The following is a 14702-nucleotide window of genomic DNA, read 5'->3' as shown; positions in this document are numbered from 1 at the left end:
TTAATCGTCATATTAATCCATATAGCAATTCTTTTCTTTCCGTCCCCAAAGAACTCTTATAATTTAGACTTTTTGTACCATTTAAGAGTTTGCATGGCCTTAAATGTAAACAATTTAACTGAAGACGTTAAGGACCCGTGGAAACCCTAATAAGAACAAACATTTCTGTCATTTTACCTTTGAAAAGTGTTGTAAATACAACTTAACCACTGATTTCTAGTCGTGTCCTGATGACTAGCAACCCCGGGCTGGACTCCGCTTCGTCCATGGTGAAGGCCGATCCGGCGATCCACAGCGGACAAAAAGTTATGGATTTTGTGTTGATAGACAAAACCGTTTTCGCATACCACAGCAACGAATTTGAGGCATGATGCCAAAATGACACTTGAGGCTGTATCTCTGCAATGCTTTGGCATATTGATACCAAACTTTGTGTGTGCCATTGTCAACTCGCACAGAACACACCACATCGATTTGATAACAGCGCCACCTATTGGTCAAACGTGACAAGACAATAAATCATATTACTAGAGATTGTATTTGATTTTTCAGCCGTTTTGACTAAAATCATCCTACAGTGGCTTCAATTACTCATTGTCGCAGTTGGTCTGATGCTTGCTTCTGTAGTGCTTGGCCCCGTAATTGCTTCTTGCAGCTATATTTAAATACCTGTCAGTCTCATAATGTTAATCAAACAACAAAAGATGTTAAATAAAGTATACAGCGGCCTAGCATGAGCGAAAGCCCCGGCTTACCGTGAGCTGAGGCCGGGCAAGAGTGAGCTGAGGCGGCGGGGTCGAGAACGGCGGTCCTGGCGAAGGAGCGGTGAAAACGGTGAAAGCATATCCGGTGATCCACAGCACTAAGTTGATGTATTTCCTCAGCGACCAGCACGGATCAGCTCCAGGCATGACGAAGCGGATATCGTCCTCTTTTGGAAGGCCAAACAAAGTAGTTTCGCTTTCACAACAAAACACACAGCGCCTTCACGACATGGCGGCGGCGGCAACAACAATACTACAGCGAGAATAAAAGTTATGCTTGCTTTCTTTGTGTGAACATTTGGGCGGCGTTATGCAAATCTTGCCGTAGACATGTGGGGGCGTGTTAGAACGAGCCGTTTTAGGTAGGCGTGGTTGACTCTTAACTTTCTCTTAAATCTCTTTGGATTTGAGACTTTAGTCTTTGCAACTTTACAGATCTTCTTTATGCACCAAGAGCTTGTAACACTCCAATGAGAAAGGAAAAATTGAAATCACATCATATGACCCCTTTAATGTTAATCAAACAGCAAAAGATGTTAAAGTATACATGTTAAACCTACTGTATTAGAAAAACAAGTTTACTTAATATTTAATGTGTATCTATTGTATTTTTCTTATGGTTTGTAATTTGCTTTATTTTTATATAAAAAAAATAACTATGTACGTGTGTGTATGTAGGCTATATATATATAAATAAATTTAGATATCATGAAATAAAATTTCTCATATCGTCTCTCCCCCCGTCCCGTATTGAACCATGACAAATCTGGTCACCCTACCCTAACTCCATAATTTACTCATAGATGATTTGATCGAAGGCATTTTGACTGCTATAGCACATAATATTTATAATCTTTACCTGCCAAGGGATTTCTCCAGGTAAAGCTGGATTGCCACCAACAATACGACTTTTTGGGGCATTTACTGTTGGTTCAGGAGACATCAAATACTCATCAAAGACCCATTCGGGTAGTTTAACATGAGATGGCGGGATTTTGCTGCCTTTTTGTTTAGAATCTGTAGAGGTTGTCCAATTGTCCGGTTTGGAAGTGCTGGATGTGGATTTGATTGTCTTATTGGAAGACTGTGCAGATGTGCCAGTGGTGGGACCGCTGGCAAAAGTTCTCACAGCTGTTTTACTGACTTTGCCACATGGAAACTTAACTAGTAACACATTGGTTTTTTTTATGTTTTGCTTGCAGTGTCTTTCTCTAAAACAACTGTTGCTTGTTCTTTAAGAACGAAAGTAGCTCTTTTAGATATTTTTGGAACAATCAGGACATTAGGAATTTAAGAAGTAATTAAATCACCTATAGGTTCACACGTGAATCCATCTTCTTTAAGTCTGTAACCGGATGCACACTGACACCCTGTCCCATGAGACTCCATCACAACACAGAAATGCTCACAGCCTCCATTATCAACATCACACATTTTGGCAGTCACTGAGAAACAGCACAAAGCATCTTTTTGATTATCTTCAGGAATTTATTAGATTTTCATTATTATTATTAGCTCAACATGGTGCACTGTGTGTTTGAGGGAAGAAAGATTTCTTGTCTAACCTATTTCACAGTTTTTGCCGACATAGCCTGGTAGACAGTTACAGGTGTATGTGCCCATCTGGTCCTCACAAGTGCCCCAGTTTTGACAGGGTGACGATTTACACTGGTCCCCATCTAACAGACAGGATCATTTATTAACAACTGGTAAGAAAAAAATTTATAGACATAAAGTGCTTTATTAAAATTCTGGAAGAAGGAACAGATGGAGATTCAAATCCAGTTTAAATTATTTTAATAATTTGTCTAATTAAACGTTACCTAAATGGATTTTATTTCCTGAATTCTGAGTTTAAGAATACAATGATGTCCAGTTCAAATATTAGGCTATTTAATTTATTGGTCCAATTGCAATCTAAACATATGACATCATATGAACGTTTTTTAACTTTAAACTGTTGCTTCTGGCCAAAAGTCATCTATCCATAATAACACTTCTTCCAGTGAAAACATTCATCCCCTGTTTTTCTCTCACATCAAAATCCACTGACATATTTGTTTAGAACTGTTTTCACTTGTAAACGGTGCTTGATCTGTGCATGTTTCTCTCCTGATTCAGACAAGACAGAGAGAATCAGGAGAGAAAGCAATATTATGGATAGATCACTTTTATTTTAGCCGGAGGCAACAGTTTGAAGTTAAGAACGTTTTAATGATTTATATATTTATTACAAACACGCATATTTTTGCTTTACAGGATGGACTGGAGTAATTTGGATTACTTGTGGATTGTTGTGATGTTTTTATCAGCTGTTTGGACTCTCATTCTGACGGCACCCATTCACTGCAGAGGATTCATCAGTGAGCAAGTGATTTAATGCTAAATTTCTCCAAATCTGTTCCAATGAAGACACAAACTCATCTACATCTTGGATGATCTGCGGGGTGAGTACATTTTAAGCAAATTTTCATCTTTGGGGTGAACTGTTGAGATCTTCTCCTGTTTGCCCTTGGTAAATATGACGGTAAATGATTAAACACACTTACCAACATAACTTGCCCAGAACTCCATCTGAAAAACAGACCAAACACACATTTGCTATATTACACAATGCATGACAACTGACGAACCACATCTTGTCTACTCACTGTCTTTTCATCATTTTCAAAGGCTTCTCTGGCCTCCTCCAGGACACAGTTCTCCTCCATACACTCCCTCTCCACATTCCTATTCAGAAACTCCTCAAACAGTCCTGTGTTTGCTCGCCTGTGTCTCCGCAAAATGCTGTCAGCTTTCGCCCCATCTAGTAACAGAGTTTGAGAGTTTATAATCTTTACTGGAGGGGAACTACTGAAAGCATACACGGGAATATGATTATTAACCCTCAGAGAGTCAGAAGGCAAATGCCAAGTGTGCCTGCTATGTTCTCTGTCAGCTCTAAGAAGTCTGATTTATGAGAGGTAAATGGTTTTGTAGGTCTTACCTGCAAAGGCCTGCAGCAGAATATATTGGAATAGAAGGAGAATGAATGAAGCCATATGTCAATCCAAATTCAGTCCCTTATTATTCCACAGTGAGCTGACAAATAACTTGAGCCAACGCTCCAAAGTACACCTGTCTAACACACTTCCACACATACGACTGGCACAGGATATTCTGTTTGAGTGAGAGAAATAAAAGTAGAACAAAATAACAATGTTTTTACTGAACATTTCACAGTCATATTTGTGTCTACAAGGAGCTACAAGTGGTTTGAAAAAAGATTGAGAGATAATATTTTACAAAATGTATTTTTGGACTGTCAAATTTAGTATGTACACTATATATATATACATACATAAAAAAATATTTTTTACCCAAGTAAACTTTAATATATTTAATTTTGGAAACATGTATTTCAACTTGTAGTATTTATATAATATTACATGTAATATTTTCCCCACACAATATAAATGTATTTACATATACATGAATATATTTACAATATGTACAAAATGTATTTTTGGACTGTCAAATTTAATATGTACACTTTGGATATTAATTACATGTTGTTTTACATAAGTATTTTTACACTCATATACAATTTTTTTCTGCTTTATAAAGACTGGTGTAATATGTTAATCTCAGATACGCTGTTAACTTAATAATAATAATAATGATTATATATATATGTGTGTGTGTGTGTGTGTGTGTGTGTGTGTGTGTTCGAGAGTCCTTGGCATCAAAAAGTTTCAAAATCAAATCTCCACTAGATGGTGCTGCTGCTTCAATGAGTAGATCAATAATGTAACTGTTAGATAGTTTCCCCCTCTTGAATCAGTTTAGCATTCAATGGTTTCCTTTTTCACTATTAGAGAAAAGAGATGACACTAGAATGCGATGAAATATGCAATACTTCTCTATCATAAAGAAAGCATTATCATCTATATATATTCTCCACAGATGGGCCCTGGATTGGGGACTGTGGGAGGGGCTGAATCAGCATATTGGAGAACAGCCCAGTTCACGCTTCAGTTCCGCTGTAAGTGCTCTTGATTTCCTTATGGGACAGTGAAAGTACTAAGTCATGTATAGATGATGAAATGCTGCACAGGGTTTATTGATGGAATCTCATTGGCCAGCCAGGTCTTAAGGGGCGGAGCATGACTACAGTCTGTTACAATGGGATCAGTGGATTACGAACAATCTAACTGTATTTATGTCACTTCATTTAATTAAACAAGATCATCTTCTCTCTCCAGGTTTGACTACTCCATGTGTGCAGATGGCATTTTAAAATGAGAATTTAAGGTCACAGGTCCACATTTTTAAGCAGTACTCCCTTTGTAACTCTGATGATGTGCTGTATCCAACGATAATAGTTACCAACCTGGGTGTACACACTGTACTTCCCTTTCTTGGCACATTCTTCTCCCCAACTGACAATGCCTGTGAGGAACCAGGTGTTGTGGTAGCGCATGGCATGAGGTCCTCCGCTGTCCCCCTGACACGCGTCTTTAGGAGAATCTGAGTATCCAGCACAGAACATGAAGTATGTGACTGGGTCACTGCTGCTTTCCTTACACACTGTTCTGTCTACATAAGGCAACTCAACCTTCTGTAGGTTCACTGCACTTCGGCCTTGAAAGCGCAGACGGCCCCAGCCGCTGACAGTAGCCAGAGATCCAGACTGCAGCAGTGAGTTGGAGAAGAGCATGGGTCCCAGGCAGATAGGAAGTACAGTTAGGGTAAACCGGATGGGGTTGCGCAGCCGCAACAAGGCAATGTCATGATTGTAGAGGCTTACTTTGGAGTCATAACGGGGATGTGAGATGAAACGGGTGATGTTCAGATTCTGTTCTGTGCCTTCAGTCTTGGAGACATCATGCTCCCCTGTGAAGCATAGTTGTTTAGTTAGTAATATTAATAACTGGTCTTGGAATTGTAAAAATTTCAGGAAAAAATATCTAAAGAATATTTAAAAAAAGAAAAGATACATTTATCTGATATGCAATGTTGCATATAAGATCATGTTTGTTTTTTAAAGAATTGTTTTATGCTCGCCAAGGCTATATTTATTTGCTACAGTAAAACCACTAATATTGTGAAATATTATTACAATTTAAAATAATTAAGTTAAAATAAGTTCTCTATTAGAATGTATTTTAAGATGTAATATTCCTGTAATGGCAAAGCTGAATTTTCAGCATCATTACTCCAGTCTTCAGTGTCACATGATCCTTCAGAAAGCGTGCTATTATTTATAGTCTATTGATTTGGTGTTCAACAAATATATCATCTTATTAATAATGGTGAAAGCAGTTGTGCTGCTTAATATTTTTGTGGAAACCTTACATAGCGAGCTGGGACTCGAACTCGAGACGCCCAATTTTTAAATATTTTATCAATTTAAATATTGGCGCCATACAGCAATTTCATTTAATCAGTATTTCCTTGGCTGTTGTTCTGGTCTTACCAACTCTGATGTAGAAGGATCCATTCTGTGTCCCTACCAGACAGTGGGCTGCAGTAATGACCCATAACTGGTTAAGAATGGAGCCTCCGCAGAATACCTGCTGTGTTGAGCGCGCCACCAGCGCCACCTAGAGATCAGCAGGATAAATGACATGATTTTGGGTGCATAAACAGATTGCGTTGTAGTAGATGTGCCCGTAACTCACTAATTTACTCAGAGATGATTTGATCAAAGACATTTTTGATTGCTATAGCACATAATATTTATAGTCTTTACCTGCCAAGGGATTTCTCCAGGTAAAGCTGGATTGCCACCAACAATACGGCTTTTTGGGGCACTTACGGTTGGTACAGGAGTCATCAAATACTCCTCAAATGCCCATTCAGGGAGTTTAACATGAGATGGCGCGATTTTCTCTTTTTTCTGTTTAGAATTTGAAGGGCTTGTCAAGTTGTCCGGTTTGGAAGTGCTGGATGTGGATTTATTGGAAGATTGTGCAGAGTTCGGTGCAGACGTTGGACCGCTGGCAAAAGTTCTCACAGCCGTTTTAGTGACTTTGCCACATGGAAACTTAACTAGTGACACATAAAAAAAATAATAAGTTGTTGTTGTTAAATGTCTTGCATTAAAACTTGCTTGCAGTGCCTTTCTTTAAAAAACAAAACTACTAGTACTTTAAGAACGAAAGTAACCTAGCTCTTTCAGATGTTGAGGGCATTAGGAATCTACGAAGTAATTAAATCACCTATAGGTTCACACGTGAATCCATCTTCTTTAAGTCTGTAACCGGATGCACACTGACACCCTGTCCCATGAGACTCCATCACAACACAGAAATGCTCACAGCCTCCATTATCAACATCACACATTTTGGCAGTCACTGAGAAACAGCACAAAGCATCTTTTTGATTATCTTCAGGAATTTATTAGATTTTCATTATTATTATTAGCTCAACATGGTGCACTGTGTGTTTGAGGGAAGAAAGATTTCTTGTCTAACCTATTTCACAGTTTTTGCCGACATAGCCTGGTAGACAGTTACAGGTGTATGTGCCCATCTGGTCCTCACAAGTGCCCCAGTTTTGACAGGGTGACGATTTACACTGGTCCCCATCTAACAGACAGGATCATTTATTAACAACTGGTAAGAAAAAAATTTATAGACATAAAGTGCTTTATTAAAATTCTGGAAGAAGGAACAGATGGAGATTCAAATCCAGTTTAAATTATTTTAATAATTTGTCTAATTAAACGTTACCTAAATGGATTGTATTTCCTGAATTCTGAGTTTAAGAATACAATGATGTCCAGTTCAAATATTAGGCTATTTCATTTATTGGTCCAATTGCAATCTAAACATATGACATCATATGGACATTTTTTAACTTTAAACTGTTGCTTCTGGCCAAAAGTCATCTATCCATAATAACACTTCTTCCAGTGAAAACATTCATCCCCTGTTTTTCTCTCACATCAAAATCCACTGACATATTTGTTTAGAACTGTTTTCACTTGTAAACGGTGCTTGATCTGTGCATGTTTCTCTCCTGATTCAGACAAGACAGAGAGAATCAGGAGAGAAAGCAATATTATGGATAGATCACTTTTATTTTAGCCGGAGGCAACAGTTTGAAGTTAAGAACGTTTTAATGATTTATATATTTATTACAAACACGCATATTTTTGCTTTACAGGATGGACTGGAGTAATTTGGATTACTTGTGGATTGTTGTGATGTTTTTATCAGCTGTTTGGACTCTCATTCTGACGGCACCCATTCACTGCAGAGGATTCATCAGTGAGCAAGTGATTTAATGCTAAATTTCTCCAAATCTGTTCCAATGAAGACACAAACTCATCTACATCTTGGATGATCTGCGGGGTGAGTACATTTTAAGCAAATTTTCATCTTTGGGGTGAACTGTTGAGATCTTCTCCTGTTTGCCCTTGGTAAATATGACGGTAAATGATTAAACACACTTACCAACATAACCTGCCCAAAACTCCATCTGAAAAACAGACCAAACACATTTGCTATATTACACAGCGCATGACAACTGACGAACCACAACTTGTCTACTCACTGTCTTTTCATCATTTTCAAAGGCTTCTCTGGCCTCCTCCAGGACACAGTTCTCCTCCATACACTCCCTCTCCACATTCCTATTCAGAAACTCCTCAAACAGTCCTGTGTTTGCTCGCCTGTGTCTCCGCAAAATGCTGTCAGCTTTCGCCCCATCTAGTAACAGAGTTTGAGAGTTTATAATCTTTACTGGAGGGGAACTACTGAAAGCATACACGGGAATATGATTATTAACCCTCAGAGAGTCAGAAGGCAAATGCCAAGTGTGCCTGCTATGTTCTCTGTCAGCTCTAAGAAGTCTGATTTATGAGAGGTAAATGGTTTTGTAGGTCTTACCTGCAAAGGCCTGCAGCAGAATATATTGGAATAGAAGGAGAATGAATGAAGCCATATGTCAATCCAAATTCAGTCCCTTATTATTCCACAGTGAGCTGACAAATAACTTGAGCCAACGCTCCAAAGTACACCTGTCTAACACACTTCCACACATACGACTGGCACAGGATATTCTGTTTGAGTGAGAGAAATAAAAGTAGAACAAAATAACAATGTTTTTACTGAACATTTCACAGTCATATTTGTGTCTACAAGGAGCTACAAGTGGTTTGAAAAAAGATTGAGAGATAATATTTTACAAAATGTATTTTTGGACTGTCAAATTTAGTATGTACACTATATATATATACATACATAAAAAAATATTTTTTACCCAAGTAAACTTTAATATATTTAATTTTGGAAACATGTATTTCAACTTGTAGTATTTATATAATATTACATGTAATATTTTCCCCACACAATATAAATGTATTTACATATACATGAATATATTTACAATATGTACAAAATGTATTTTTGGACTGTCAAATTTAATATGTACACTTTGGATATTAATTACATGTTGTTTTACATAAGTATTTTTACACTCATATACAATTTTTTTCTGCTTTATAAAGACTGGTGTAATATGTTAATCTCAGATACGCTGTTAACTTAATAATAATAATAATGATTATATATATGTGTGTGTGTGTGTGTGTGTGTGTGTGTGTGTGTTCGAGAGTCCTTGGCATCAAAAAGTTTCAAAATCAAATCTCCACTAGATGGTGCTGCTGCTTCAATGAGTAGATCAATAATGTAACTGTTAGATAGTTTCCCCCTCTTGAATCAGTTTAGCATTCAATGGTTTCCTTTTTCACTATTAGAGAAAAGAGATGACACTAGAATGCGATGAAATATGCAATACTTCTCTATCATAAAGAAAGCATTATCATCTATATATATTCTCCACAGATGGGCCCTGGATTGGGGACTGTGGGAGGGGCTGAATCAGCATATTGGAGAACAGCCCAGTTCACGCTTCAGTTCCGCTGTAAGTGCTCTTGATTTCTTCTCGCCCCTTGGGAATTTGTTGTCTTCTCAGATGGAGCTTTCTTATTGACTGTGGGCTTTTCGTTTTCATCCACCCATTACTGGACTGAATTATTCATTACTAAGTAATTAACACTGGTCATCAATCCCACTGTATGAGTGCCAGTCAATCTGTAACTGAGAGTTAGATTTCATTGCTGAGATGGGCTTTGGCTCACAGCCTCTCAAGCAGCAATCAACAGACTGTTATTGAGTAAAATGACTACATCACTCAAAACTTTTTTCATTACTGCACTTAATGCTTGGAAAAGCTTTACCCCCAGTTAGGCTTGAATTCACAGCCATTTTTAAAACCAACACCATCAATCAGTGAAGCTGAAGTCTCTGAAGGCAGAGCTATATTTAGACAAATCCAGACAACACTAACAAAAATTACTAAGGCATTACTATGTTTAAAATGCCATGACGTTCTGGAATGCTCGTTTATGATTGGTCCATTGCACTATCCCTGTCATCCATGGCAACGTTGTACATCAGTGACAGTTACCTCAGATGACTTCAGTATATTGTTGCAAACTTGGTCTCGTTGCTAGTTTGTTTTGGACTTTGTAGTGGACTATTTTTCCCAACAGAATCTGCAAAATAATGTAAGATTATAAAATAATTTAAACTCAAATCAATATTTAACGTGCGCATTTTTGGGGAGTAGCTGGCTAGCTAACAAAAATATGTTCTAAGAACGTTATGCGAACGTTCCCATTAAATTATTGAAACGTTATTTCTAAATGTTCTCTGAACATTAAAAATGTGCGTTTTTTAAATGTTTCCAAAATGTGCTTTTTTAAACTTTCCTGGTTATATAGCTATAGGATACATTTCATTTGATCATTTTGCAAACATTATGGAAATGTTACTTTTGAAAGTTTTCTGAACGTTCTGAAACAGGTAGTAACATAAAAAAACAAGAAAAAATAAAAATGTCCAACTAAAACGTTTTAGAAGAAAAACATTCCATGAACTATAATGTTTTTGCGCTAACGTTTTGAGAATATTATCAAAGACCAGATAACTTTAAACAAAAGTTCTATTAACATTACTGGGACATTAGCCTGTAGGATGGATAAAAATGTTTTCTTGTAGGCCTATTTTATATTATGCACTTTATGTAACATTTAGGTATTCATGATAAACTTCGTTTGAATGCTGACTATACAGTCAGCCTATGGTTAATATAAAAATGTAATAATTTCTATAATAAATAATATAATAATTTCTTAATTCAAAATAAAATATTAATGAATCCATCTCTGATAATCCAGGGTTGCTATGGTCACGCAGGTTTGTTTACGCATTAAACTCGTGGCCACTAGAAAGATATGTCGTTCCCTCAACATAAGAAGTCGTGGCCACGACATAATATCACGTTCCCACGAGTTAATATGATGTTCCCATGAATTAATATCGCGTTGCCACGGCATATTATCACATTCCCATCAGTTATTATGTCGTGGCCATGACTAAACTAAGTGAACCGACCATGTCACCTCGCGGTATAAATATAAAATATTATTAATAGTAATAATAATAAAAAAAATAATAATAATAATCAGGGCAGCGGGCCAAATCAGCCGCCAGTCCGGGCCTGGCCTGGCCAAAGTTCTGAAAACATTTCTTGTTAGCTGGGTGTATTGTCCAAGTCAAGTCCTGATCACTAGCGATTCTTTTCCACTAACCCCTTTTTCCCCTGGAATTTTAGGGCCTGTCCCAACACACACAGTTTCAGTCTTCAATTGTTCACTTGTATACTTACATGACAAATTTCCTGTATTTGGCCCAAGTTTTCAAGTGTGCTTGTAGACTGCAAGTGTGTGTTGCAACTTACAAGTAAAGTTTTACAGAGCTTTACTAACACATTTTGATTTTCAATACTTTAAAATAAACTTCTAAATGTCTGTTCAGTAGCCCCTAGAGTAGATAGTGTACGTTAAGGGCCCTGATACACTATCATTTGGCAAAATGCAGTTTCTCTCATCATGTTTTGAGGTGGCATATACTTTAACTTCACTGGGCTGAAATACATTGGGTCTTGGCCTGATACACAGCTGGTGCAGAGACTGTATAATGTTGTGATAGAAGGGCAGGTTGGTGTGGTTATGCGGTGTGTGTGTGGGAACTGAAGCTGATTTATAACACAGCACCACTGATTTCAGCAGTGATGTGCGTCTGTCTGCCTGCCTTATGCTGCTGGGAATTGGTGCCATCTCCAATTAGATTAGAGGCTACTGCGAAAGATCAGCCCTCTCCAGTAGATAATAAAAAAGTGACGCCTGTTCAGTGTAATCGATTATGGAGAGCATCTTCACTCTGGGGAGGTAAGCAGATCGCAAAGGTCCCAGCCTTGTGAACTCTGCACAGGACCTGTGTAGCTCATTAGAGTCCCTGAGCCATTTGTACAAACTTAATTTTGGCCTCAAAAAGCACCTGACTGGGTGTAACATAATGTGCTGACAGAAGGGATGAAGAGAGAGATGAGGAGCTGTGATTGTAAACAGGTACAAGACTACACTGTTCTCAGAGATGCTTCATGTTCCCCTGATCCACACTATGTTATTTTAGGAATAGTTCAAAATTCTGTTGTAATTTACTCAGGAGATGTTAGGCACAATGTTCATGTTACTCTTCTCCATGATAGTGAATGGTGACCAAAAACACTGCAAAAGCGCTCCATACGACTCATGCACTATGTTCTTAGTCTACTGAAGTCATGTAATAGCGTTGTGTGTGAAAAAGACTGAAATTTAAGTTCATAGTTTCATTTTGCATACATTATTTATTCTAACATGGCGCATCAATACATCCCACATGATATTGGTTCTTGTGTGTCTCGTAACCGATCTGAATGTACCAAATGTTAATATGTGCATATTCAAATTGCACAAATGAGATTTGTGAGCAACAGCAGCAGGGAAGATTATCTGGGAATAACAAACTGTAGTCTGTTCCAAACATAAAGCTATTGTTCAGAAGACTTGGAATGCAGTGTACAACTGTTCGCTAGTTCTCTAGGTTTTCTAATCTCATTTTCTGAATTGCGATATTCTTGTGAACGTCTTGTGATGTTCTTAATTTATAAACTGCTTCAGATAAAAGCTCCTAAAAAAGCTCCTAAAAAGCTCCTAAAAAAGAATGTACATATGGACCATTTTTGTGATACTTAAACCCTTTTTTTGTCCTTTTTTGAACTTGACAGGCCCTGCTCGCCATTCACTTTCATCTTTCAGTTCTGTGGAAGAAAAAATTAATACAGGTCTGAAACAACATGAGAGTGAGTAAATCATTACGGAATTAGCATTTTTGGCTAACGATTCCTTTAATAAGTTTGGCAACAGAGGTACTTGTTTGTAGCATTACTGTATATATGCCCTACATATAGTATCCAGGACATGTAGAATAAGTATATCTGTATACTGAAGTTGTTTTAGATGATACATTTAATAAAAGCACTAACTGAGCTTGAGTTTCACATGAATTTCTTCCTTTAGTGAGATTGATTACTCTCCAGAGACGGCGAGGCAGCAGGCCAGACCGCAGCTATATAGCAGTGAACATCACATAGAACAGTGAGAACAGAGAAACATCACACCAACAGGAAACGGCACAGAGAAGACTGAGAAAGGTTGTAATTACTTCACTTTGCTTTGTACGTTTTTAGACGAAAGAGAGAAAAATAAACTTTGCACCATCTCAGATGAATGCAGACAGCCTAAGAATAGCAGGCTGTCTGAGAACAACCTTCACATCACGCAGGCACCACAATCTCTGCCTCTGTTTCTGCGGTTACAGGGATTAGCCGTGACTCACCATGTAAGTCCTTACTGTTTTCCTCCTTCTCTGAGAGCGCCGTCCGGACATCAGTCACTCCTCACTGTGTGTTTACCCTGCTGCTACTCCTGCGGGAACATGGGAGCGTGTGTGGGTGTGTTTTCAATCACGGTGGCATAAGGAACCAAAGCTATTATTTATGCAAATTACATATCATTTTATTGAAGAACCACTTTCAGAACCTTTAGGTCATGCACTGGGGCTTCAAGTCTTGATTTCTGCTTTTGAAGTGACCCTCTAACCACCATATTCAGTTTATCAGAGTTCAGCTCAAGATAATAAAATGACTGTAAATTAAAAATGAATAAATGAAATATTCCTGTTGTTATTTTAGTAATATTTATATTCTATTATAGTATTCATTCATGTTTTAATGTTTTAGTAAATGTAGTTCAACTTTTCTAATTTTTGTTTAAATTTTCAATTAATATTAATATTTTATTTCATTTCAGATATATTTAAATGAAAAATAGGGGTTATATCTAAACTATAAGGTTTTTAAACATTAAGGTTTTTAATGTTAAAAACACAACTAGATATAGGTCGACAGATTTTAACAGAAAAATTTGAACTTTTCTTTGAACTTTTCAGCACAAGTATATTTACAAATGTTAATTTAATTTAATGTCAAAAAAGCAAATTGAATTTAATGTCAAGGCAGGTTGCCACATTTTTGAGGGGCAAGCAATATATTAAATTATGTCATTTTATGCAATTGATTATTTAAAACAATTTATATCTCCTTTTCATGTTCTGCTTTTTCATTAATTGTATTGTGTTTGGCAGGTTCCCACTGAGACAACCATGGTAACCGGGTAACCATAAAGTGTAACAACAAACCCTGTATGTTAATGTTGTGTTCAATAAACTATATAAGGGCAATATCAGTGGAAATGTTCAATAGCTTTTAGCCAAGACCTCAAGGTATGTGCCTATTCAGAAATGGAAAAAAAATCATATTAAATAATAAATAAACAAACAAACCTGCCCTATGTTAGTGGCCTAAAAAGTGTGACAACTAGCCCACCTCCCCCTTATATTCTTTGACCAGAGAATCAGTTGCTACGTAATATGTTATGGTACTGTAGCACTGGTTATTTATCATAAAAAAGTGAACAATGTCAGTGACATGTTAAGCTATGTG

General features: G+C 37.2%; 2 protein-coding genes across 2 annotated transcripts in view; both read right to left on the bottom strand.

The window, feature by feature from the left end:
• The window catches only part of LOC107752057 (coagulation factor IX-like), a 6146-nt gene extending 2317 nt beyond the window's left edge, over window positions 1-3829 (bottom strand). Inside the window, exons 1-6 of the mRNA XM_016567907.1 lie at window positions 3751-3829; window positions 3416-3570; window positions 3314-3338; window positions 2330-2443; window positions 2075-2209; window positions 1624-1688 (exon numbers count right to left, since the gene is read on the bottom strand). Coding sequence (XP_016423393.1) covers window positions 1624-1688; window positions 2075-2209; window positions 2330-2443; window positions 3314-3338; window positions 3416-3570; window positions 3751-3805 — 549 coding nt within the window. The 5' untranslated portion in view covers window positions 3806-3829. The remainder of the gene's footprint in view (window positions 1-1623; window positions 1689-2074; window positions 2210-2329; window positions 2444-3313; window positions 3339-3415; window positions 3571-3750) is intronic.
• Window positions 3830-5058: 1229 nt separating this feature from the next.
• On the bottom strand, window positions 5059-8720 carry LOC107752055 (coagulation factor IX-like). Its single transcript, XM_016567906.1, has 8 exons — window positions 8642-8720; window positions 8307-8461; window positions 8207-8231; window positions 7223-7336; window positions 6968-7102; window positions 6499-6797; window positions 6223-6349; window positions 5059-5639 (listed from the first exon to the last, which is right to left on the bottom strand). Exons 1-8 carry the CDS (start codon window positions 8694-8696, stop codon window positions 5059-5061), a joined length of 1491 nt encoding a protein of 496 aa, XP_016423392.1. The 5' UTR covers window positions 8697-8720.
• Between the last annotated feature and the right edge of the window lie 5982 nt (window positions 8721-14702).

This window comes from Sinocyclocheilus rhinocerous, unplaced genomic scaffold, assembly GCF_001515625.1.
Source record: "Sinocyclocheilus rhinocerous isolate Xijiao unplaced genomic scaffold, SAMN03320098_v1.1 scaffold662, whole genome shotgun sequence".
In the NCBI taxonomy this organism is placed as follows: Eukaryota; Metazoa; Chordata; class Actinopteri; order Cypriniformes; family Cyprinidae; genus Sinocyclocheilus; species Sinocyclocheilus rhinocerous.
This window is presented reverse-complemented; position numbering and strand designations above follow the sequence as displayed.